The sequence below is a fragment of the Pantherophis guttatus genome, chromosome 3 (genome assembly GCF_059756535.1).
Source record: "Pantherophis guttatus breed Tessera chromosome 3, ASM5975653v1, whole genome shotgun sequence".
Taxonomy (NCBI): domain Eukaryota; kingdom Metazoa; phylum Chordata; class Lepidosauria; order Squamata; family Colubridae; genus Pantherophis; species Pantherophis guttatus.
Window position 1 is genome coordinate 170,518,063 of NC_142065.1, and position 25,873 is coordinate 170,543,935.

The following is a 25,873-nucleotide window of genomic DNA, read 5'->3' on the forward strand; positions in this document are numbered from 1 at the left end:
TCAAGATTTTCATACAGTACCTTTTTCATTTGATTAACTAGATGGCTAACCTTTTTGCCATCATGTGCCAGGAAGGGGGGGAAGGTTCACGCATACGCGTGCCCACCCATAATTCTATGTACCCCACCCTGCTCATCAGGGCCGGATTTAGATGAAAAGAGGCCCTAGGCTATTCCACTTATGAGGCCCTTTCACCTATAGTGAAAGTGTAATTTTAATTTTGCTAACAATTTGAATGTAGGCCCCTCTTGATCTTGAGGCCCTAGGCTGAAGCCTAGTTAGCCTATAGGAAAATCCGGCCCTGCTGCTCATGCAAGCGCATCCCCCTCCCCCCCCCCCTCTGCTCCTGGCACGTGAAGGCCCGGTAGGCCCATTTTTCTTTCTCACCTGGCTCCAGATTCTCTCTATGCATCTGGGGAGGGCGAAAACAGCCTTCTCCACCCCCTCGGAGGCCCTCCTGATATGCCATAGATTCACCATCACTAGAAATAGATCATCTGCATGAGTGTCAAGGCAAGCATATTTTTGCCTTGATTCGGATCTTGGGAGGCCAAGGAAATTGCTACAGAAAAAACTCCCCATTAAGCAAGAATGGTCAAATTGGTAATCTTTTGTAATATTTGTAATCAGCTATGCTAAAGCAATTTTATAACACGTATTTGTGAAATAAATAGTTTCAGAGGCTATTTTGGATGAGGAACATTAAGAAGCTTTGGAAAAAAAGAACTGAAAGTAGCAGATGGTAGGAGATTTCATATGTACACACAGGTATGTGCTAATTAATAAGGTACAGGGAAGTAACTTCAGTAAAATTCCATTTACTGAGGGGCCATCTGAATAAAGGTATAAAAGAAGATGATGTGTCTCAGATCAGGGCCACTGGCTGTAGCTATTCCTTGCTGGACCTAGCTATCGTCTCCAGCTCATTGCAATGGGTTATTGATGTAAGTTGTGTTTTGATGGCTGTTCATGTTCCAAATTGCTCATGAAATAAACCTCTGGATCTTAAAGTAAGAATTGTTTATTGTATTACTGTCTCCTGTTTTCTTATTGGAATATTTTTATTTCAGTAAATAAAATGTGATAACTAACAAAGTATACATCACTGTTCTTGAAAATGATTTTATTGAAGAAATAGAAATAAGTCTATTTTATTTTGATCCAGAGTAATCCAAATACTTAGCATATGTGTATTTATACATAAGGCACCAGACTCAATATTCCTTCTTGTCATGGCTGTTTCTGTTTTCTTTTCTGCATCTGTGTATTCGTAATTTCTTGTATTTATGCATGCTTATATGTGTACTGAAAGTAGATATCTGAAATCTACACTTAATCTTCATTTTTCTTTCTTCATATTACCTATGCTTATGTGAAGCTGTGTGGTTAAATAAAATGCTTAATTTGTTCATCTAGCAATAAATATTATATTCAATATCCATGTTTAGATTAGTTAAGTACTACAGAAATTCAAACATAGGACTAAAGACAGATAGTATAATCAGTATATTTCAGCATAATCATCAGCTTCATTGAATAGATAAAAATAATACGTAGGAGTTGGGAAGAAAGTGATAATATAGTATAAAATGTGTGGTATACCACTAAACTGACAGGTTCTAAAACAGTAGAGTTAAAGTGGTACTGTGTTTGTATAACTATTATAGGTATGGATTTTATGCATGCTGATTTCTGCCATTATTTCTGAAAGGAGCTTGTAACCTTTTAACTTTTTAAAGCCAATTTTAATGAGCACAAATTGAAAAATATATAATTTTGTATGTAAGTCCAGTATGTCATTGAAGTAGCCATCAGCTTATCATTGATATATTAATACATCTAATAATAGTTTTTCTGTGGCAGTCCTTTATCATTTTCATTTCATTACAGGAAAATCTATAAAAACTGGATGGAAATGCATATATTCATGCAAACACTTTATGAAAGCAGAACATCCCCCCAAAATCTATGAAGAGACAGGTTAAGCAATATGTTATACTATATTAACTAAATTTGAATTTCTACAAAATTTATTAAATGAGCCTAGTACAAAAATCTATAGAATTTATTAAATGGCTTAAATATGAAATCAAGTGGCCTTCAATCTAAATTGAAGATTATTTTTTTTCATCTCCTTTTCATCATAAAGGTACTGGACAAAGATGCTCAGTTTCTCCTTTGATTAAATGTACTTTTATAGCCAGTGTTTGCTATCAGTCAAAATAATAAAGCACATGGTTTATCTCACAATTAATTAAAAATATAAGTTAATATACAGGTAATCCTCAATTTATGACCACAGTTGGGATCATCTTAAGATGAGGATCCACATAACTCATCCTGATTTTGTGACATTTTTTCTGGCAGTCATATAGTGAATCACTACAGTTGTTAAGCAAATCGACAACTTCTGAATTGGCTTTTTTTGCTGAAAACCAACTAAAAATGCCAGGAAAAATATTGTAATTCACAGTGTCCCCTCTGTCTGTTGGACTGTCTTAAAAGCAAGCCAAGTCCATTGTAATTTCAAATGGTTATTAAGCAACTGGTCATGAGTCAAGGACTACTTGTATCTTGATAACATTGCATTGCTTAATTTCAAATAAATAATATCAAACTTCAGTTCTGGCCTTGATGTATTTCAGATAGATGAGATGCTGAATTTTATGATGATTGGTTTACATCAAAATTGAGGCCAATAAAAATTTGTTTTTCAATATAATAAAAAATATACATTTTCTATATGTATTGAATATAGTATTCTTATAGCATAGTGATATTTCTCAAAGCACATTAAATATGAGTAAGATCTTAAAGAGGTTTCTCAAAATAATGGAATATATTATATTTTGCACGGAATTAATACAGAGAGGGAAAGAGAGAGAGAATGAGAATACATGCATATTTTTGAAAACTCCATAAATTTCTATGGGATTCTCCTGTTCTGAAGATATCTTTGAAAATGCTTGAAGTATGAGTTAAAGATGAGGATTTGAGTTTTCTAAATCCTGAAGTACATTCTTTTTATACATTTTGTGTACCACTGTTTACCTCAAAAGGAGATAGTGGATTGGGTATAGAAATACTTGTACTTTAAATTATAATACACATTTTGAACAACATAGTTATTTAAGGATGTAAAAATAAGTAAATTTGTAATTGAATTATTCACATAAATCAATTTCTGTCAGAGATTTCAAATCCTTAATAATTTAAATCATTTTTTCCGTTGTACTCTGTTTAAAATAATTCTTTAAAAAATTCCAAAATATCCCATAAAGAATAAATGGGTAGACACAACTGTGGGGAAGAAATTCTTTTCAATTTCATTATAGTTAACTAGGGCTTCTCAAGACCATTCATTCATTTCAATGGAATCTGCACAGGGGAATTTCCTAGTGAAGTGTGCTGATTTTCAGGAATAATTTAAACGCAATCCTTCTGTACAAAAACTTCAACTAATGTCCGGAATGGAGGTTCTGGCTGGTTTAAAAAACTCAGTTTTTCTTCTTCTGACTCTCCTGTACAGGAACTTAGAGTACCAGTTGGTGAGTCTTTGCCTTCGTACTTATATGCATGTAAATACTCTTTAGCCAGGTTATGTTCTTCATCTTCTCCACAAAGAAATACCATCTAGACAAGGAACAATAAAAGTATAATCACAATTTTTAAAAATATGTGTATCATGCAAAAATACATTGTCTTCTAATTGTCTGTTACCTCTTCGTCATCTATATCATACATACCGTATTTTCCGGCGTATAAGACGACTTTTTAACACATGAAAATCTTCTCAAAAGTCGGGGGTCGTCTTATACCCCGGGTGTCGTTCTCCTGTAACCAGGCAGACCAGCCCGAAAGGCTCTGACGAGCCTTAAATGGCTCTGGCGATCCCAGCTCTGACGATCCCAGCTGAGTTCCCTGCAACTCAGCTGGGATCGCCAGAAACCACGTAAAAGGAAACAAGTTTTTTCCCTTTTACTCTGAGGATCCCAGCTCTGAGGATCCCAGCTGAGTTCCCTGCAACTCAGCTGGGATCGCCAGAAACCACGTAAAAGGAAACAAGTTTTTTCCCTTTTACTCTGAGGATCCCAGCTCTGAGGATCCCAGCTGAGTTCCCTGCAACTCAGCTGGGATCGCCAGAAACCACGTAAAAGGAAACAAGTTTTTTCCCTTTTACTCTGAGGATCCCAGCTCTGAGGATCCCAGCTGAGTTCCCTGCAACTCAGCTGGGATGGCCAGAGCCATGTAAAAGGGAAAAAGTTTTCCCCCTCCAGCTTGCTTACCTCAGCTGCTTGTCACAACGCTTGCCTTGCTTTGCTTGCCTGAATCTATTCAGGCAAGCAAGCAACTCCCTGCCTGCAATCAAGCAAGGAGTTAGTTGTGGACTTCAACTCCCAGAATTCCTCAGCCAGCAAAGCAAAGCTGGCTGAGGAATTCTGGGAGTTGAAGTCTACAAGTCTTAAAGTTGCCAAGGTTGGAGACCCCTGTTCTATTGGGTAAGTTTTTTTCCCCTTTGGGAGCTTTAAAAAAAATAGTCAATTGGGGTTTTTTTAGTTGTTCTTTTTTAGACCTAGCCATTTAAAGTTTAGGAAGTTTTAAATTTAGCTTTCATATAAAAATAAAATAAAATAAAACAATATTTGTGCATCTTTCTGAGATTCAGTGTGTTTCTGTAGTGTTTCACTCCAACTACACACAAAACACACAAAATCTCACAAAGCTGTATGTGGAATTTTGTGTGTGTAAAGTGTGAAAGTTGGTTTTTTGGACTTTTTGTGGCTGTGTGAGGTTCCTGCTTGTTGCAGGGGCCATTTTGGGTCTAGCACAGCTGCTTTTACATTGTGGGTGAGCCAGTTGTGTTGTGTTGTGTGTGTTTAGAGTGTGAAAGTTTTTTGGGGGGGGGCTTTTTGTGGCTGTGTGAGGTTCCTGCTTGTTACAGGGGCCATTTTGGGTCTAGCACAGCTGCTTTTACATTGTAGGTGAGCCAGTTGATGTTTTTTAATTTTTATTTGGTGTGCATTGGAAGAGGGGCAGTCTTATATGGCGAGTATAGCCCAAACCCTATATTTTAACAGGAAAAGTTGGGGGTCGTCTTATACGCCCAGTCGTCTTATACGCCGGAAAATACGGTACTAAATTTCACACACATAATAAAATGGATTTTTTTTTTAAAAAGTATCTTTTTTAGAAGAATGTACTGTTTTATTTGAGAGAATACAACTATCATTGTAATTCTGTCCTAAAGTGCTTGTCTTAAATTTCAGCATTAAGTTTTTCAAGTCAAATATTGGAAGCATGTTAACAGCTGTTTTCCCCTATATGGTATATTCTAGATGTATTATCTTCAGGTCTCAGATTCCCTATAGCTGTGTGAATTGATGTAAATGTTTGTATGTGTTACCAGAATGGGAATATATGAATTAAGATTGCTGCAAAATCTGGGAAATTGTGCTGATTTTCATCATGCTTCCTGTCTCTTGCTTGATTAGCTGCTCACCTTTTAGATAATTGATATACTATTTTTATATCAATGGGATAATAATATTGTTTTTTGTAAAGCCACCCATTTTGGATTATTTTTAAGAACTGTGATACCTTAGTAGTAGTAGTACCTTAAAATTAATGGCATAAAACCAATATGTTCTTTCCAACTCTGTAATACTCAAAACTAGAAAATTATACGCTGTAAGAAATCTGTGTTAGAACACTTACTTCAGATAAGCGAGGGTTAGTGAACTTCTGCCATTCTAAACAGAAATCTTTGAATGAATTCCTTAAAGAAGGCGCACAGTTTTGTAAAGATAGTGCCAAATGATTCACTTTTCCTCCCTTGATTAATTCTGATGTGGAATGCCATCCTCTTTTTCCTGCTTCCAAATCTTTCCTTTCAGTTTTTATTATATCTGTATTCATATTTATGAATTTATTCATTGTTGACACGGGAAATATATTTAAATTCTGGAATGTGAAGAATAACAATAGAATTTCATTCTATTTTAGAAAAAAATTCTACATTTTTGAAAAAAAATACAGTCTGTACCCAGATCTAATTGTATATTCCAGTGTGCTTACTGGCTGAATAATAATTCACTTGTCCCCTAAACTGTCATCCATTTCTTCACAATGTTTATCCATTGCCTACACTCAGGATTCATATAACTTTATAGCCCAGTACATCCCAGCCAGTGGGATCAACTATATAATGTTTCAGTTAACTTATTACTCTGATCATATGAAACTTCAAGATGTTTTTGGTGCTCTCTGAGTTTGGTCAGAGAACACCAAAAAACCTATATGTTGAAATTTCATATGATCAGAGTAATAAGTTAACTGGAACAGCATATGGTTGACCCCACTGGCTGGGATGTACTGGGCTATAAAGTTACAAACTAGATAACATCATCACTGTATTCATTATCATTATCTAGTTTGCTAATGAAATTTCTGCAAGAAATCACCAAGTTCAGAGAGCACCAAAGACCTCACAGTTCATCCTGACTCGTAAATATTCTATTCTGTCAAAATATTCAGAATATCTACCTTTTCTGAATTCAGCCAGAGCAGTTTTTTAATGGAAGATTTACACTTCTAAACATTTAAATAGAAAAGGATGATGATAGATAATACATTCCCATGTACAAAAAGTAGTATTTAGCTTTAAGCATATGAGCACATCACAATCCCCCAATTTACTGATACAAATGCAATGTATTTTGCTTTCTAAAACAATGAGACAGTATCTTTTTCTCTTACACATAATCTATCGGAATAAATCTGTTACATTTGCTAGTATACAAGGCAAAGTGTCACTTACTGTATTTCCTGATGCCTCAGTATTTGGTCTTGTGTTTCTTTCACCTGGTGCCTCAGTGTTTGGCCTTGTGTTTCCTTCACCTGGTGCCTCAGTGTTTGGCCTTGTGTTTGCTTCACCTGGTGCCTCAGTGTTTGATCTTGTTACATTCTCAAAAGTTAAATCAGATTCTTCCTGAGATGTGTGACGTTTTCTATAGAGCCAAACACCATAAGGTGCACCAAAGCCTACTGCAAGAAAAAAATACAGAAAACAAGACGGCTTATTTATGCATTTTAAATAAATACATAAATTACAATTTATTAAATAATGAAATTAAGTTGGGGTTTAATTTTATAAAAGCAGAGGAAGCATGGATCAGACAAAAAAAATCTTTATAAAGAAAGAATTTTGCTTAGATACAATGGCTATATAGGTAGCCATAGGTAGGAAATAAGCAGCTATCCCCTACATTAGGACCTAGGACCGTAATGGCGAACCTATGGCACATGTGCCCAAAGTGGCATGCGGACCCATGTCACCTGGCACATGTGGTGTTGCCCGTTCCTTTTCCAGGTGCGCATGCGCACGCAACAATCGGCTAGCCTTCGCACGCAAAGTGCTCCCTTTTCAGCACTTGGTGCTGCACTCATGAACTCACACTCCCTTTTCGGTGCTGAAAAGGTTTGCCATCACTGACCTAGGATTTTCTTTTTAGCTATATTTTTAAAATATATATACCCACTCCTCATATAGCAATAAAATTCTGTTCCAACAATCAAGTTAGCAAAATGGTTGATAAGTGAACATGTGACTGAAAGCAACACAGCAAAGATCATCGCTTGCTGCCATCTCATTTAAATAAAGTCCTCATATGTCACATTCTCTCTGGCTTGCATTATTAAGCACACAAAATTTGGTCAGAAATATGTGCATTTATTGGAAAATGGATTTTTTTATATAACCTAAAGATAGTTTAGGTATTTGCTAAGCAAGGACTGAATGTAGATTGACCCTTCACAGTTCATGTTGCTTCTTTAAGACCTACGCATACTTACATAGCATTGCAAGTGAACCCATGACCATTGCAGGAATGCTCCAAGCTCCTAAAACAGGTGCTGCAGCTGGAGTGCGCTCTACTTGAATGTCTGAAGGAGAATAATCCAGTGACCTGTTTGTGGTGGATTCGGAGCAGCTACTTGGAACTATGCAGTCACAATAATGAACTATTATTTCACTTTTTCTGATGCTTTCCCCATTACATATTCGGAGAAGAATAGAATAGTAGCCATAGTCTATATCTTCATCTAGAGAAAGCAATGCTGATGCATCTATGAAAGAAATAATTCAAAACCACAAATTACACTTCAGATGATACTTCGTTAATCACAATGTATTTTGTAGATATTAAAAACCAAAAACATACCATCATTTGGAGTTAACTTCCATTTTAAGTCCATTGGCTTCTCTATTTCAAAATGAAAAGGTATAGTGGACATTGGCAAATCAATGTCAGTGGCGTTTATACAGATCGGTTTTTTATCTTTACACATGACATAGCGTTTACTGGTACTCACTGGGTAATTGTTCTCAATCATAAGTGCTATCACAATTGTTCCATTTCCTGTTTTACCACCTAGGTAAATTAGAATGCTTAGTTTAATACAGTAATGAAAGTAACTTGATCCAATCATATAACATTACAAAAGTATTGTTTTTCTGTGAAAGCTAAATAAAACATTTTATTGATTTCACAAACTGTGCTAATCCATAATCCAAAGGAAGAAAACCATTGTAACAGAATAATAGAGTGGGTGCGGACCCTGGATATCTTCTAATCCAGCCCTCTGCTCAAGCAAGAGACCTTATTGCCGTGATGGTGAACCTATGGCATGGGTGCCACAGGTGGCACGTGGAGCCATCTCGGTGGGCACACGAGCTCAGCTCTGGCACACATGCATGCGCTGGCCAGCTGATTTTCGGGCTTTCTGGGCCCACCAGAACTCAGAAAACACACTGTTTCCGGCCTCCAGAGGGCCTCTAGGTGGGGAGGGGAAGGCCGTTTTTGCCCTCCCCAGGCTCCTAGACAGGCTCTGGAGCCTGGGGAGAGCAAAAAACGGGCCTACCGGGCCCACTATGCCATCACGTGGCAAAAGGGGGGAGCATGGGGGGGCAGGGTGCATAAAATGGATGTGGGCACGCATGCGTGTGACCCCACCGCGCTCCCCCCGCTTTTGGCAAGTGATGGCAAAAAGGTTAGCCATCACTGCCCTATTGCATTCCAGAAAAATGGCTGCCCAATCTCTTCTTCAAAACCTCCAGTGATGGAGCACCCATAACTTCTGGAGGCAAGCCGTCCCACTAATTAATTGTTCTCGTCGTCCTTAGTTCTAGGTTGGATCTCCTTGATACATTTCCATTACTTCTTGTCTTGCCCTCAGGTGCTTTGGAGAAGAGGGTGTTCCCGTCTTCTTTGTGACAGCCCCTGAAATATTGGAAGAATGCTATCATTGTTATCCCCAGTCCTTCTCTTTGTTAGAGTAGACATAGCCAGTTCCTTTGTCCTAAATTATCCTTGTTACTCTTCTCTGCACTCTTTCTGGAGTCTCAACTTCTTGTCTGTATCACAGTGACCAAAACTGGATGTAGTATTCCAAGTGTGGTCTTACCAAACCAGTATATAGCAGTAGTAATACTTAATGTGAACTTGTTACTATTTCTCTGTTGATTCAGTCTAGGACTGCATAGGCTTTTTTGGCAGCTCCAGCACATATCTACAGAGTTGTAATGTAGTTTGTTAAACTGCAGAATTATACATTGCTAACAGAATGAATTACTGCCAAATATATTTGTTGCCTACATTCTCAGAAGAAAAGTACAGTAAATATCTAATAAATGCAAAGGTAAATTAAATAACAATCAGCTCATGGTTTTCTACTTGGTAGACGAGATCCTGCAGAGACTACAGGGTAGGGTGGACAAGGATGATTCTATTCCACTATAGACAATATAATTCAGGCTCTACACCTAAAAAAGATGGATTTTGAAGAAATGTCAAATAATCACCCCAAGTAAATATTGTGAAACAATCCAAAGGAGATTGAGTTAAAAAAAGATGTACAATTAATGGATTTCAAATATTAGACCTGTCTACTTAGGGCTACAGATCAGAGTTGCAAAAAATTGAGTGATCATTAGATTACAATAAAAGAAAATATTTTAATACAGCTATCAGTATCTGATCAGAGTTTTGTAGGCCACATCGTGTAGCTTTATGCATGTAGCAAAAATACCAACATTTCACAATATTTGATACTCACTTTGATCAATTGCAGATACTGTTACATTACATTGACTGTATTCTATGTTTTTTGAATCTCTTTCTAAAATGTCAGTTGTTCTGAGGTTTCCTATTTCATCAATGGTGATCCAACCACATGGGTCCTTTATTATTCTGTAACTGTTAAGAATAAATATTTTAACAAGGTTATGTACTTCAAATTTATTATAACAATGTAAGTTAATTATAATTGCTTTATGTTACAACCTATAAATGAACCAAACAATATAATAATTTTGTACCTCAAATGTTTGTTTCCAGTTTCTGGATCCATTGCTTGGTAATTACCAACCACTGTGCCAACCAACAAGCGTTCATTTATGTATAGAATATATTCACAAGATTCAAATACAGGTCCTTCATCCTGATCCTTAATTTTGACCACAATGCTCGCCATACTTGTTTGAAGAGCTCTTGAATTTGGAGGTGGAAAATAAGGTGCTTCATTATTTATGACAATTTCTAATCTTCTCTCATGGCTTTTCTCATAATCCAGTTCCTGGAGGAAGTAAACGCTATTCAAATAAATATACTTCTACTAAGACATTTTACTACTATGATTTAAGGTTATTGATGAAAATACAGTGTCTATTACTATTTTAAAATTTCATTTGAGTTTCCTCTCCCTCCTTTACCCCAACGTATTTTAATGGAAAATAGTATTACATTTTAAAAATGTAAAATATATCTTTAGAAATTGATGAAAAATATATTTCAACAAGTAATTCACACCTTAAAATTAAGTAAAATTTAAATCATATTATTGCAATAACACTTTTTACTATCCATAGTTACCTTTAAAGTGCTTAAACACCCAATATTCTGCTGTTGATCAACTCTAATAGCAAAACTATTATCTTCATTTCCTTTAGTAATAGCAAATATACCCATCCATGACGATGTTCTGGGTTCATCTTTATCTTCAACAGGAATACATAATATTTCTGCATGTTCTATGTTTTCATATATCTCCACTATATACTGAAAAAAACAATTTTCAAATATTAGTTTATGAATAGTTCTAATGCCAGATAAGATTCATCTAATAATCATGTGATCCTGCTCAGTTTTACCTGGCTTGTTAGCCAATTGCTCAGATCCTTTGCCAGTTTTTTTCTAAAAAAGCAAAGACATCATTTGCTCTCCAATCATTTTGCAGTTTATCCATCCTTAAGTATTAATACAGATAATATAGCTAATTGTTAGGCATCAACAAGTTCCTTCAGAAGTACAAGACAGAATTCATCTCACCCTGAAAATTCTTTCCAAGCTAATAAATATTTTCTGACTATCTCAAACTCTAATCCTTCTACTTTAACCCCCCCCCCCTTTCACCCATTACCTTCTTATTAGAGAAGACTGTGCCAAAATACAATTATTACATTTCTTTGTCACCTTCTAGGGTGTTGTCATGTTACTGAGCAGCTTTTTACTATGTTGGTTTTTTTAAACATCTAGTTGTTAAGCATACTTGATGCTTTTTTGTTCCTCATTCTGACTTTTAACCTTCCTGGTACTATCTCTATTCTTTGAATTGATTCTGGTCCATTGGTAAAATAAATTTTAACCCTTCCAATCCCATGGCATCCCCAAAATTTGCTTTGGAAGGGTGAAACAAATTTGGGACATGCATAATGAAAGCAGGGTAACAGAAACTCCAGAGTGTAAGTGGAATTGCCCAATTATTTAAAATTTAACATTCACTGTAATTGGGTTAAAACCCTAAAAATATCATACAGAAGTAACATCCTCAATAGGTTTTACTATGATAGACTTACCATACTTTGTGCTATTTGAGGAAGATTATCATTTACATCTTTAATCTCAATATGTACTGCTGCTGTAGTGTACAAACCAAACTCCTCACCTCCCATGTCTCTTGCTTCTATGTATACTGTGTATGCTGACATAGTCTGAAGAACATTAGAAAAAAATATAATAATTTTCCTGGGCTGATTAAAAATACTTATTTTTAAACAACAAAAGCAAAGGCCATGGGATTATTCACTTAATTAAGAATTTAGTCAATATTGCCATATCATCCAAAGGTTACTCTGCAAAAATATAACCTGGCTCTGTTTAATGCTCAGATACTCGTGATATATTTGCTTCATTCCCTTCACTATCCCACATCATATCTTCATATTTTATGAAGTAGGTCAGACAGACTAAGACATTGTTCCAAAATTACCCACTAAATTATCTGAACTTGGCTTCACAATATCTATATAACTTCTAACTACCAAAAGGACTTTTGACTTCAGCTTTATTACAGCTATTCTATCTAAGACCAATCTATTTTATACTTTATTAGTTTTAGGCTATTTCATTTATGATTTCACAGTTTTTGGTATTGCACTAAATTGAAAAATTACCTCTCTGTCCAGATGTAACGCTACCGTAATACAGCCTGAATCTGGATCTATAACAAATTCCTGAAGTTTCTGATGACTCTGGGATATAATTCTGTATTTCACTTTGCTATGCAGTGTATTGGGCTCATCTTTGTCCAATGCAGTCACTTGTCCAACTAACGTTCCTGTATATAGAAGGCATCAATTTTTGATTTTTATAATATTCAGGACTTCTTCTTTAGAAGAAAAGCTTTGCCCACATTATTCAAATATCAAAGTGAATTACATCAATTTCCCCATCTAATATCACTCTAGCCAATCTGTTGGTTAAGGCAGCAGGCTAGAAGCCAGGAGACACTGAGTTTTAGTCCCATTTTAGGCATAAAGTGCCTGTGGGTCAGTCATACTCTCTTGGCCCTAGGAAGTAGGCAAGGCACTTCCATACAAAAATTATTTGACATGTTATTAAACATACCCTTCTACTGCTACCATCATATTTTATTTTTAATAAATTTTGCATTCCTCAATAACAAAGTCTATATTTGCATTTAAATAACTGCTGTGATAATTTCACACAAAACATATCAAAACAGATACAGGTAGTCCTCGTTTACTGATGGCCTTGTGCAGTGACCTTGTGATGGTGAAAATAAAGAAATTAGCAACCGATCCTCCCATTTACAATCTGTGTAGGTCTCTAAAGCAAATGAAAGCTGAAGTAAGATCAAAAGCATAGTCACAATTTCATTTAGTGATTGTTTTGTTTAATAACCAAGTTGCTGGCCCCAATTGTAGTTGCTAAATGAGAGCTACCTGTATTCCAAATCCGTCATCTGAGATTTATTTAAAAGTTCAATTACCAATTATACTGTTTTCAGGTACATGAAAAGTATAAATATTATACTCAAATTCTGGAGTATTATCATTATCATCCTCTATTTTGATGATATGAATAAGTGGGATTTCTGGGGTATATCCATCCGGTGTCATTGCATAGCAAATGAGCTGCAGAAAATGCAATAAAAGAAACACTTATTCCTCTGTAGCAAATGAAAAATTTCTGATAAATCAGGACACAATTATTTAATCCATGTGCTGTACAGAATTTATTTTGATGAATAGCTATTAACCATATTTGTATGTGCACAGGGTGAATGCTTCTGCATTAGTAAACTCCTTTCTTATAGCAAGGTATATTGCTAAGTTCTAGAGATGTTAAAAAAATATGTAAAGAGCATACAAGTATCAGACATAAAGATGAGCTACAGATTAAGTAAATGAAGGGCATAAGGCAAAGCAAGCTATTTTAACTTAAAATGACATAAGAAACCATAAACATAAAAAGATAGTTACGAACGTTGGTAGAAGAAAGAATCAACAGAAAATATTAGTTATTTCCCTAAGAGTGAGGAGGCAAGGAATGTTGCAGGTCCAGTCCCTAATGAGATATATCTGACGGAAACGAGAAGAAGGACCTTCTCCGTGGTGGCTCCCTTCCTGGAACATCATCCCTCCAGAAATTAGACTGACCCCCACCTCACCCCGACACTCTTTCAGAGGGCTCTAAAGTGGTGGTTTGGTCAGGAGGCCTGGGGAACCCAGGGTGGGATGGAGTCCATTAAATGGCTGGTATGAATATGTGTTGTCACTGGGATGGGGAGTTGGGGTTATTTTACAATTTTTTTTTTTTATTATGTTCATTTTATATTGTGTTTTAATTTCTCATAAGCTTGAGTCACCTGTGAGTAAGTAGGTGGCAATATAAATTTTCCAAATAAATGTTCCCTGCCTTAAGTTGCCCAAATATAAAAAAGACATTAGAAGAAGAAGAATAGGAAAAAGAACCTATTAAATAATCAAGGAAAGGAGAAAGATGCAAAGGTCATAGAAAGGATGTCTTTGTGTAAGCACAGAGTCTTGATGGAAGAATACTGATAAGACACTGGCTAAATCAATATAAACCCAGGGAAAATGATAAAGGGTGAAATAAGAAAAATGAAAGTTCAGGTGGGAACTGAGAAAGAACTATAAGGTTTGCATTCTTCTACAACCCATTATTATATCCATAAGATTAGTGGTGGACCTGGACAGCCTCTCATGGATATGTTCTTTATTTCTAGGTATTTGTAAACTCTCTATTTTTCCTGGCAGGATTGGATTATAGGGAAAAAGTTAGGAGCTTTTTTGAAGGAACCTGGTAAGAAGGTTGTGTGCTCAGGAAACTTTGTGACTGACTAACAAGTTAATGCTGTTTATCCCATACCTCAGATATAAAAAGTTCCTACAATCAAATAATTCTCATTGTATAAGTATGCTTTTTAAGTATAACCACAAGAATTCTCCAAAAATTGCCCCAAGTAATAATTTTTAATGTAACAGGAGGTAAATATTATTAAATAAATAGGGAGTAATTATATTAACACAATTTAATTAATTTCATACTAGCTGTCTATTATGGATCTGATTCTTAAATATAAATTCAAAGAATATTGACAGATCAAAGTCATATGTCTGTCCTTCTTAAATCTATGCAGTGCATACAGAGTCATATCATTATTTGTGTAGTGTGTATATATGTCTATGTCTATGCACAGAATCACATACCTGAAATTCTGGGTATTCTTCTCGATCTATTGGGCAAGTAACAAAGAGATTTCCAGTTTCTTGCTCAATGTAAAAGTAATTCAGTGGTGGTTTGTCAACACCAGGACCAGTAATAAAATATCTAATATTGTACTTTAGTGCCATGTCAGAAGACAGCTGAAAATAAAGACATGAAATTAGATTGACAAATATAATTCTTTACTTCTTGTCTACATAATTCACTTCAATTGAACTGAATTCATTGAAAATTCATTAAGAATATTTTGTGCATTGGAACAGCTAAGAATTATAGCAAAGGACTTTTTTATAGATCATTAAGATCACATACACTTCGGTGCACAATAGGCACCTTATAAGGTGTGTAACGTTGTAACCTGCTAACCAAATGGGTTAGCATATGGTATAGCATATTAACTGTGCTAGATCAAACTCATATTTCAATGAAAGGTCTATAATGCAAGTAGGCTATCTCAACAAAACTGTTTCAGAATGCATCTAAGACTATCTTAATTTCAAAAAAAAATTAGCAGTGGAAAGGCTATTATGGCCTGCCAATCAACTCTAAAGACAAAATCATTTAAAAATTTAATGGGCACTTATAATTGGTAGACTCTTATATGGAGTTCCATCAGATGTTACTGTATGCATGTTATTTCTAGATCGACTTAGTAGCAATTTAATTTCATTTCTGAAATTAAGTAGAATGCATTTCATATGCCGTATATGCTTTAGTTTAAGTACCATATAGATTTCTTCAGATTACAACAAATAAAATATTATCCTCACAACAATGAGTATATTATGTGTCTGCGGTTTTGCAAGTGATAGGCCTTGCTTGGTGAGACACTTTGCCTCATGGAGGTACTTTGCCTTGCTTCAGCACTGCAAAGGATTTTGCAGAGACACTTTGTTTCTCCTCAAACAAGAATCCCCCAGTGCTTTAAAAAACTAAAGGTTGATAACAATCTATTGGGAAAATTAGGAGGAAAAAAATTTACATTCTGAGAAGAAAACTACTTCTATGACTACATTTCATTCATTGGCAGGTGTAACTTAGATGTGGAGATCATTGAAATGTCAAATGAAGACTACTTAAAAACATGCCTGTTGAATTTGCATAGGATAAGGGCCTAGTGAGTTTTCCATTATAATAGTTGGGACTGGAGCCCATCTTCGTTTTGTTCGTCCCACAACAGTTGCTCGGACACGTCTTCTCTTCGTTTTAGAGTCCTAGAAAAGAGAGAAACCTAAATACATATCTATCACAATCATGCTTTTGTTTTTAGTTACATCTTTTAATCTCTGTTATAATGTAACAGGTAATATTAATTCCTAACATAATTGTACTGAGGGAAAAATATAATTCTTTTGCTTTTTAGAATAATTTTAATACTTTACATCTCAGATTATGCAATTAAATTGTTTTTCCAATTATTAAAACATTAATGCCGCTGATCAAGTTTGTTTGATAATCCATTTTTTATTTCATAAGAATCCATAAATTAAGAAAAATGCTAACAGTACATTTTCACATTCTGACTTTTATATCAACATCATATAAACAATATATAATAAATATATATATATAAAATATATATATTTATATATAATAAAATAGAAATGCTAAATGATGCAATGCAAACATGAAAATAAAACATATACATATTCCTAATATGCAACATTATGCAAAGCACAGAAAATAAGTAAGAAACGGTAGGCAATCAAAAATGAGATAAGAAAAAAGGAAAGGAAAGATCAAATTTAATTTACTTAATATGAGCTTAGTTACCGGTGTGTGCAATGGACATATCTAATACTCCTTCCTCCTCCTATTTTCCTCACAACAATCCTGTGTGATGAGTTGGGCTGAGAGACAGTAACTGGCCCAAAGTCACCCTGCTGACTTCCATGCCTAAGACAGGACTGGATGCACCTTCAGCACAATATTGAGCCTCGTATAGAAGGCCAATAATACTAGCATGGCTAAATTACTTTGTTTTGATGGTATTAATGGTAAATTAAATAATATATGGATAAATATTTAAACTGAATCAGTTGCTCATATATCTTGGAGATCAAAGCTAATCTCCCTATTAACCATAAACCATTTGAACTGTTCCCATCATGTTTCTGTGCATTTCTTACTGTATATTTTGAATTTTCTAGAAAAGAGATAAAATTTTGGGCTGCAGCAGTTATTTCTAAATGTCGTTGAATCTGCATGGCATGGGTCCAAATTACTTGAGGAACTGCCTCACCCCATCTGAACTGGGTTGCCCCAACCCTGCTGGCAGAGGAGGCTTCCTATGGGCCCATCAATCAAGGAATTCTAACTGGCAGGGTCCAGGGAAAGGGCCTTCTCTGTCATGGCTCCTGTCCTTTGGAACATCTCACCCCTTGAGGCGAGATTAGCTCCCACCCTTCCAATCTTCTACAAGAGCCTAAAAACCTGGCTCTATCAGATGGCTTGAAGCTCTAGCAGGGGAGCATAACACTGGAGGTGATTGATGAATTAAGAGGCAATCCCATCTTGCCCACACACATCCTGTTCCCTTTCTTCCCATTATTTAACTATAATTTGATTGCGATTGCGATTTCTATTTTTATTGTTTTTAGAATTATTTATCTGTTAGGGTTTTAGTATTTTAAAACTAAATGACCCAAAGTCATTTTGATATGAGATGGGTGGCAAATAAATTTAATAAATAAATAAAAATAAAAGTAATCCAGTTATGATTACTTTCTGTAAGAGGGACTTATATTGGATGCTTTGTTTTTTATTTATTTTGATCTATGGCTTTCTCTCATACTTTAATAATTTAGTTTATACCAACACTTCTTTATCCTTGCGAACCATCCTTATGATAATAAACTGTTTCATACATTGCCTTTTGTGCTTTAAACTTCTCACCTTTCCATTTTTGAGAATGTCATTAACTCCACCCAACCACATCTTTTGCCTTCAACCCATTCACTTTTCTCTGTTATATTTGTTATGCAATTCAGTCCTCATTCATTCTCTCTACATCATTAAGTCTACTGGACATACTTTTTTCTTCCTGAACATCCATGGGTATTCATCACCTATTCATTCTTGAGCACATGTCTTGTTCTTTTATCAACATACTTAAATGTCCCATTTTCACTTTATTAAACTTACTGTTACGTTACTCTCAAATAAAGTAAAATGAATGCAAGTAGGATGATAATATGTGTGTGACAGTGAGTGATAGATTCAAGAATGAAAGAAATTGTATGTATATAATATATTTTAATTATATATACCTTTTGGGGGTATGTTAGCAAGCTAACATATATCCGCTTTTGCTCATGTGTATAAATATTTTTTAAAAATACAGTAACGATACTTTCATTTGTAGTCAAAGAAATAGCATTTTTGGTATACAGTGAACCATCTTCCAGAATTATAAAATTGGGATTGTTTATGCCAATAATTCCAGTATCATTAAGACAATGTTTCATTTTTACTGTAAGAAAAAAAGAAGAAGAAATTCAAAAACCAATTGAAAAGAGAAAGGGCATAGAGAATAATCCAAAATCACCCAATATTTGGGGACAACTTAAACTCTGACCCCCCCATTCTAACCACTACATTGCTTGACCCAACTGTACAATTCATTGGGGGGGGGGATATAACTCTTAAGGCCTAAATAATTTAAAATAAATACATGCTTATATTAAATCATAGGAGTCAGAACTTTTCTAGCTACCACTTACAGTGATGATATTGTTAGCCTCTAGCAAATTGCTGTTGCTGTAAAACACTTTTACAAAACCCAGATTCAAATTCCAGTGTCTACAAAGCATGGGAGGGAGGTTGTTATCTCACCTCTGCCAATAAACATTCCCATCTTCATTTTATGAGGTACATTAAAAGACACTTCATTGCAAGCTTCACAAAATAAGTCCAAAGCCTAAAGGAGAGAAAGAAAATACATAAAGCATTGCATTAAAACAGCCTTTCTAACATAAAAATTCTATTCGTTGACTAACAATATATTTGAAAAGACAATAGCTTTCTCCAAATAATTTGGTTTAAAAGTCAGCTTAGATTCACTGAGAATGTGGCAATACGCTTTTTTCTGTTTCATATTCCATTTCAAAAAGGTGATGTTACATTGAGCATTGCTGTCATTTCAAATAAACTCATTTAAACATATGTTCAGCAATTCAGGTATAATTATCTTACTAGCAAGGCAAAAATCTTTACAAAAGGTATAGAGAACTGATTCTCAGTCCTGTAATCTTTTTCTACCAAATGTGTTTGTTCATCCAAATTAGAAAAATTTGCCAATGGGCAGGATGAAAAAGCAGAATATTTATCCACTGATTTTGTTATTTCTCAGACATTTTCAAAAGAGACCATTTCATTTCCTCATTTTACCGATCTCGGAAGGCTGAGTCAACTTTGAGCCGCCTTCTTCCAAACTGCTGGCAGCTGGTGATCAGCAGAAGTAGCTTGCAGTACTGCATTCTAACCACTGCACCACTTCGGCTCATATTCAATTAATTAAAATGTATGTGTAATACATTGATGTAAAATACTAAAAGTGTGTCTGTGCCTATGTATGTGGAGTGGGTGTATATATGTGTGTATGTGTTGTATGTGTTTAGTCTATTCAATCTATGCTTGAATACTAGTCTTAAAATGATTGCTTATTCAGTATATTTTTTTTTATTTCTATACTGGTGCTTCACATACAGCAATTAAAAAAATGAGTGCCAGATTTTGCTGCATTCTACAGGACTCAGTACAGTTTCTAAATAGTCTTCAAAGGTACACACACACCGACATTTTAATTTAAAATTTGGAAATTCCAGTCTAATCAGATCCAAGCACCACCTTCTAGGTTTTCAATTTCTCTGGTGCACCTGTCCATCTTGCACTTTCCTTAAGACTGCTGCTATAGGCATCTGCACAAAATGAATTGTGCCAAATTATTACTTATATTGCCTAGTGACATCATGATGTAAATTCCATCCTTAATTTGCATCCTTAGTGGTTGATGTAAATGTTTAAGTCATCTTTTTTTTTTTATCAGGACATGCCTTCATTATTTGCTACCCATAAATGTCTCTGGCTATTGCTCTACCAATGAGGCTAGTAAAGGAGGTTCTTCTAAAGCTATAGAAAATCTTTAAGTTGTAAAAAAGACAACAGAGAGAACTTTCTCTTCTTTATCATCACCTGGGCCTCAAGGAGCCTTGATAGTACAGGGGTTTAGTGCACCCTGTTATTAACACAGCTGCCTGCAATTTCTGCTGGTTCGAATCTCTCCAAGGCTCAAGGTTGACTCAGCCTTCCATCCTTTCTAAGGTAGGTGAAATGAGGACCCAGTTTGTGGGGGCAATAAGCTGACTTTGTATAAAATATACAAAAGAATGAAGGCTATTGCTTAACGCATTGTAAGCCGCCCTGAGTCTCCGGAGAAGGGCGGCATATAAATCAAATTAAAAAAAAAAAAAAAGGAAATAATTAATATGTTGGAGAGAAAGGAAGGAAAGCTATAAAGTCTTCTTTAATTTTGGTTTTAATTGTGCTCGCTGGGTACACTTGTGTACGTGTCTTATCTTTGAAACAAGCACATACAGATTTGTTTTCTAAGCCAAGGAACAAGAAATTCAGTGAGTTCACTAAAGTAGTGATTGTGAAACTAGTAGTCTACAGAGGTTTCTCTCAGTGCCTCAAAACTCCACCTTTCTATTTTCACAGTTAGACAGCTGGCTAGACCAGCCACTTATCAACTCAATCCTTGCAACACTGCCAAACAGCAGCTCAGAGCCCACCTCCACCTAAGATTTTGCCTTGCCATGTTAACTTCCAAGCTTTCTTGTTACTGATTCATTGTGGAAGTGGTTCAGTGGTTCATTAAAACACAAAAGTTTTGATCCAGTATGACTTTTACAAAATCAGAGAGCTGATGGAAATAGCAATAGCACTTAGATTTATATACTGCTCCATAGTGCTTTATGACACTCTCTGAGTGGTTTACAACATCATTATGTTGTCTCCAAAAATCTAGGTCATTTTACCAACTTCAGAAGGATGAAAGGCTGAATCAACATTGAGCCCCATCAGGATCGAACTTCTGGCTGTGGGCAGAGTTTGCCTAAAATACTTTAAAGTACTTTAAGGACTGTGCCATCAGAACTCTTTTAAAATGATAATAGTGAATTGGTCTTAAGAGTAATTACTGATTTTGAATCAATGTTCTGTGATAAGTTAACTTGTGTTCTTGCCTAAGGAACTCCAAAATATCAGAAACAGAGCAATAGGATTTCACTGGACTGAAAACTGACTTGCCCCTAGTTCTATTGTACTCAGAATTTTCTACTGAAGAATATTTTTCAACAGCTTAATGCTAAGAGCTGCTGTTATATGGTATTAGGTACATAATTCAAGTGGTTAATTTTAGATTAATTTTTTTATTATTATTTTCATTCTAAAACTAAGTAAATGAGCTCTCATGTACTAAATACAAAAAGTTGAAGAAAGTGTGTGTTTAATTGAGTGGGTTCCACATTTCATCACTGCAGAAAGTGGTATATCACTAGAAACTTTGAGAAACATTGCACTAAGGAAACAAATTTAGGATTTTATTAACTATAATAAAAAGAGGAAACAAAAGCTTGTATAATGAAGAGTAAGATGTTGCACAAACATGAGATGCAATTCCACTCAACAATCAAGCAGGGAATGTGAACTGCTGGGAATGTCAACTTTGATTGTCACTCAACAATCAAGCAGGGAATGTCAACTACTCTTCTTGCATGGACAAAAGAGGATTAGACATCACACATACCTAAAACAAGTGGGTTTCAGCAGGTTCTGACCAGTTCTGAAGAACCGGTAGTAAAAATCCTAACTGGCCCTGCCCCCATCTATTCTCTGCCTCACAAGTCCCAGCTGATCGGGAGGAAACAGCGATTTTGTAGTAACCTTCCCCTGGAGTGGGGAGGGAATGGAGATTTTACAGTAACATTCCCCTGCCACGCCCACTAATCCATGCCCAACAAGTCACACCCACAGAACTGGTAGTAAAAAAATTTGAAACCCACCACTGACCTAAAAATAGTAATATACTACTTTTGTAAAGTCTAGAAGAACAGATTACCAATGTTTCTCGGAGGCAGAAACTTTTTCATAGGAAAGAGGAATGATAGTTTGCCCCCCCAAAAAAGGAGGGGCTGGCTAGACTTGAGGAAAGAATTTAGGGGAAGAAGAGATGATAGCTGATCCTAGAGGATGAAGTACTCTAGAGAAAAAGAGGGGCATGTCTTCTTGACATAGATATCTCAATAAAGCCTCAAGGAAGGCTTAAGAAAGAAGACCATATTTTTTAGCTCAAGAAAGAATATCAGCACCATAATTAACTTCTTTGCTCATCTCTAAGTAGAAACAGGATTGCAGGTAAAGCTATAAATAAGTACAAGCTTAGGATAACTTCATTACCAATAGTTAAGATAGAGTCTCAACACAACAAGCATTTTGCAGGAGAGAAAAAGTAAGTAAAGAAAATTGGTTAACTAAAGAATTTTAGAGCAGGGACATGGAGAATGTAAGATGAAATCAGAACAATTGACTGCAGATAAATTTAGTTTTTAATGGTTTTAATTTTGAGTAGACAGTTGAAGGAAAATCTGAGTAGATAATAGGACATTTGGAATTTAGCAGCAGAAGACAGAATTTGAAGTCGAATTATGTACAAGTGATAAACATATAATTGCTAAAATGTTTACATTTATACTGAAATTTGATGTGGAAGAAGTAGTGAAAGAATAAATGATAAAATGGACTAAAAACTTACATAATGTATGACTAGAAACAATGGAAAAATATGTGGTTAAAAGGATCAAAATGAATATTATATCATAAAAGAGAATTTTTATAAAATGACATATGACTCCAGAAAAAATTCCCTAGAATATATAGGGTACTTCAAATTTATGTTGGAAATGTGATGACATGCAGGATCATTTTATCATGCTTGGTGGACGTATAAAAAAGCCACAATTTTTTGGGTTCAAATACATATAATGATAAAATAAATTTGAAGATCAGTATTCAACTGAAACAAGAACTTTTCTTGCTGGTGTTAATGGACAATCAATTAGAAAAGAATCAAGGATGTGGAAGAAAACCAACTATGCTTATCCGGCTTTACAATATACTGCATAAATTGCTTTAATGCCTCTAACTAAGAAACTGGTTTAGTTCTGTTAATAAACAAAGGAAGAAAAGGTGTTTGGGTGCTTTGTTTTGGATTATTTCCTACAGAAACAAGGCCCTAACAAGATGAACAATATTTTGTCCTCTCAGGCTTGCTATGGCCTGCAGCTTCACTTACTAAATTTTCTATACCATACTAAATTTTGTCCTTCTATTTTGGCCAAGAACCATTAGAACTTGGTCCATGGAAATGGATTCTGCCTCTCTACTGCTCCTAAAGTCAATGCAGATTATTTTGAATGTTATTGACCATGTTATCAAGTTTTAAGAAATATTGATAGCTCAATAAGATGGTTTGTAATGCATACTATTTTAAAAAATTTACTGTGAAAAAGGTATTCGAATATTATACTTGTATTTTAACAATAAGATAACAAAAGTCAAATTCTGTTTTACTTTTACTCTAAATTCATATTGGAAACACTGATTAGCCATATTTGGTGACAGAAACCATATTAATCTTGAATTAAGTAAGTAAAGTAAACCTCAAACCTCAAACAATTGATAATATTTTATTGTTAAAACAGGTAACAATGTCACAATTGTTTTTGCTTTTAGCCTAACTAAGGTGCAAGGATTTGCCCTACCTTGAAGGCTTCAGCAGAAACTACAAATCTGCTCTTTTAACTGACCTAATTAACTGGAAAGTTTTCCTGAAAATAGGAAATATAATGAATACATCATGTGACTTTTTATAATATTTTATTGTTACTGAGTTGTAACTTTATCCTATGACATCTTAAAATATTTTTCAGTTAGTGAGTTTGAGGGAAAGACGTTGTTATTCCAAAATCCAGCCAGACTTTTCTCCCTTCATGACTTAGTCACAATCTCATTTTTTCCTAATTGTCAAAGGATTAAATGTCACTTCTATTCATCATTCTTTTTCTTTCTCTAGCATTTTCCATCCTATTTTATTTTATATGTTCCTTGTTTTAATTGGTTTTAATTAGGATTTTCCTCCATTATTGTATGTTTTTAACTTTTGCTCGCCGCCCTGAGTCCTTTGGGAGAAGGGCGGCATATAAATATTTGAAAATAAATAAATAATAAATAAATCTTACATAAATACTGACAGCTATTTCAATACGGTAAAAGAATCCTAAAATCAGCATGCTATAAAACTACAAAAGAAAATGTCTCTATGGTACTAACATGTTTTTTAAAGTTATACAAATTCTAACCACTAGTCAGTATGTAATATCAGCAACTAGTTACTGATAACAAATTCATATAGTGAATCAAACAGAGACAAGAGAGATGAATAAAAACAAACTGTTTTTATTTAATACCCACTCCCCCCAAAAGCAGATATTAGTTAATTTGCTTAATTTTCTGCTATTATAGTTCACGGATTCACTTGTACTGTTACATGGAATAGAAAAAAATACACAATATTCACAGTGAAGTTCAAAAATAGATAGAATAATTTTTCCCAAAGTTGGTTGAATTGTTTAAAATTAGGGATTTTTAAAAATTTTGATACCTGGTTCTATAAACCATGCCTTGCTAGAACTGACCCAAAGAGGTGGGACTGTATACTGTTTCTGTGTTTTTAAAAAAGTGATCTACATAATATGCAATTTCTGTTTCTCAAGAATTACATAAGATTTGTATGGTAGATCAGGGCTACACTACTGAACTCCAGGATCAGGCACATCTGAGGAAATTGCAGGAGTTTTAAGCAATGAGCTGAGAGAGATGTAAGCACCCTCAAGGCTTAAGGCTCTTGTTTTGTCCTTTAAAATCTCCCAAGTTTCCGTAAACACAGAATATTCCAATATTCTGGCCCACAAACATTGCAGACTTTGGATAATTATGATTATGGGAGGCTACCTGTAGCATTGAACCCCACAATTTACATCTTTGTCTTAATATAACAAATGAAGCATCATCTATTTATTTATCTATCTATCTCTAACACATAGCGAGAGAGAGACAGAGAGAGAAAGAAAGAGACTTTTAATACAAAGACAATGCCCTCTCTTTCTCTCTCAGTCTATTTATATAAACTTCATTCTCCATGGAATACAAAAGTTAATATTAATTTTAGTATATCCTATTTCAGTTGCATTAAAACTGGACAGTAATTAATAATGCTATTGCTACTTCATCTGTTCCAAATTCTTTTCTACTCACCAATAGGTTTAAAAAAAGTTGCAGCCAGATACGTCTACGAAAGATGTTGCCTTTATCCATCACTTCAGCTGGAAGTACCATTTTCAGCACTCAGCAATGTAGCTTTCAAGTCTATTGAACTAGAGATCTGTCAAGCCCAGTGATGTTTCACTGGGAAGTGAGAGTGAAATGAAAAAGTAAACCAGACTAATAAATGAACAGCAGGAAGCAACAGGTTTATTATGCAGAAAGTGAATGGGGCTGCTTTCTTTCTAATTCAAGCTTTGAGTATCTAAGGTTAAGTACTAGTCATTAACTCAGTTCTGCTAAATTTGAAGAGGGCTTGTCCTAAAAGAAACTTGTGGAACGTGCTCAGTTTCATTTCAGAGTTCTCATCCTATTCTAAAATCCTG

General features: G+C 35.0%; 1 protein-coding gene across 1 annotated transcript; it reads right to left on the reverse strand.

Moving 5' to 3' along the window:
• Positions 1–3,274: 3,274 nt before the first annotated feature.
• Positions 3,275–25,873, reverse strand: LOC117672409 (desmocollin-1-like). The gene is made up of 16 exons (XM_087890511.1): positions 25,482–25,873; positions 18,942–19,026; positions 18,377–18,579; positions 16,196–16,321; positions 15,092–15,247; positions 13,348–13,492; positions 12,509–12,672; positions 11,912–12,046; positions 10,929–11,114; positions 10,376–10,632; positions 10,114–10,253; positions 8,220–8,429; positions 7,852–8,124; positions 6,818–7,044; positions 5,716–5,961; positions 3,275–3,633 (listed from the first exon to the last, which is right to left on the reverse strand). Exons 1-16 carry the CDS (start codon positions 25,560–25,562, stop codon positions 3,427–3,429), a joined length of 2,841 nt encoding a protein of 946 aa, XP_087746637.1. The 5' UTR covers positions 25,563–25,873; the 3' UTR covers positions 3,275–3,426.

Bases quoted from the DNA above. Each gene is read 5' to 3' on its own strand.
- LOC117672409 (XM_087890511.1), bottom strand. From the start codon at position 25,562: ATGGTACTTCCAGCTGAAGTGATGGATAAAGGCAACATCTTTCGTAGA. The intron at 18,580-18,941 runs GTGAGATAACAA...TTTTTCTTACAG, and splicing joins GGGAATGTTTATTGGCAGAG to TAAAAATGAAACATTGTCTT. The intron at 5,962-6,817 runs GTAAGTGACACT...TTCACATTCCAG, and splicing joins CTGAGGCATCAGGAAATACA to AATTTAAATATATTTCCCGT.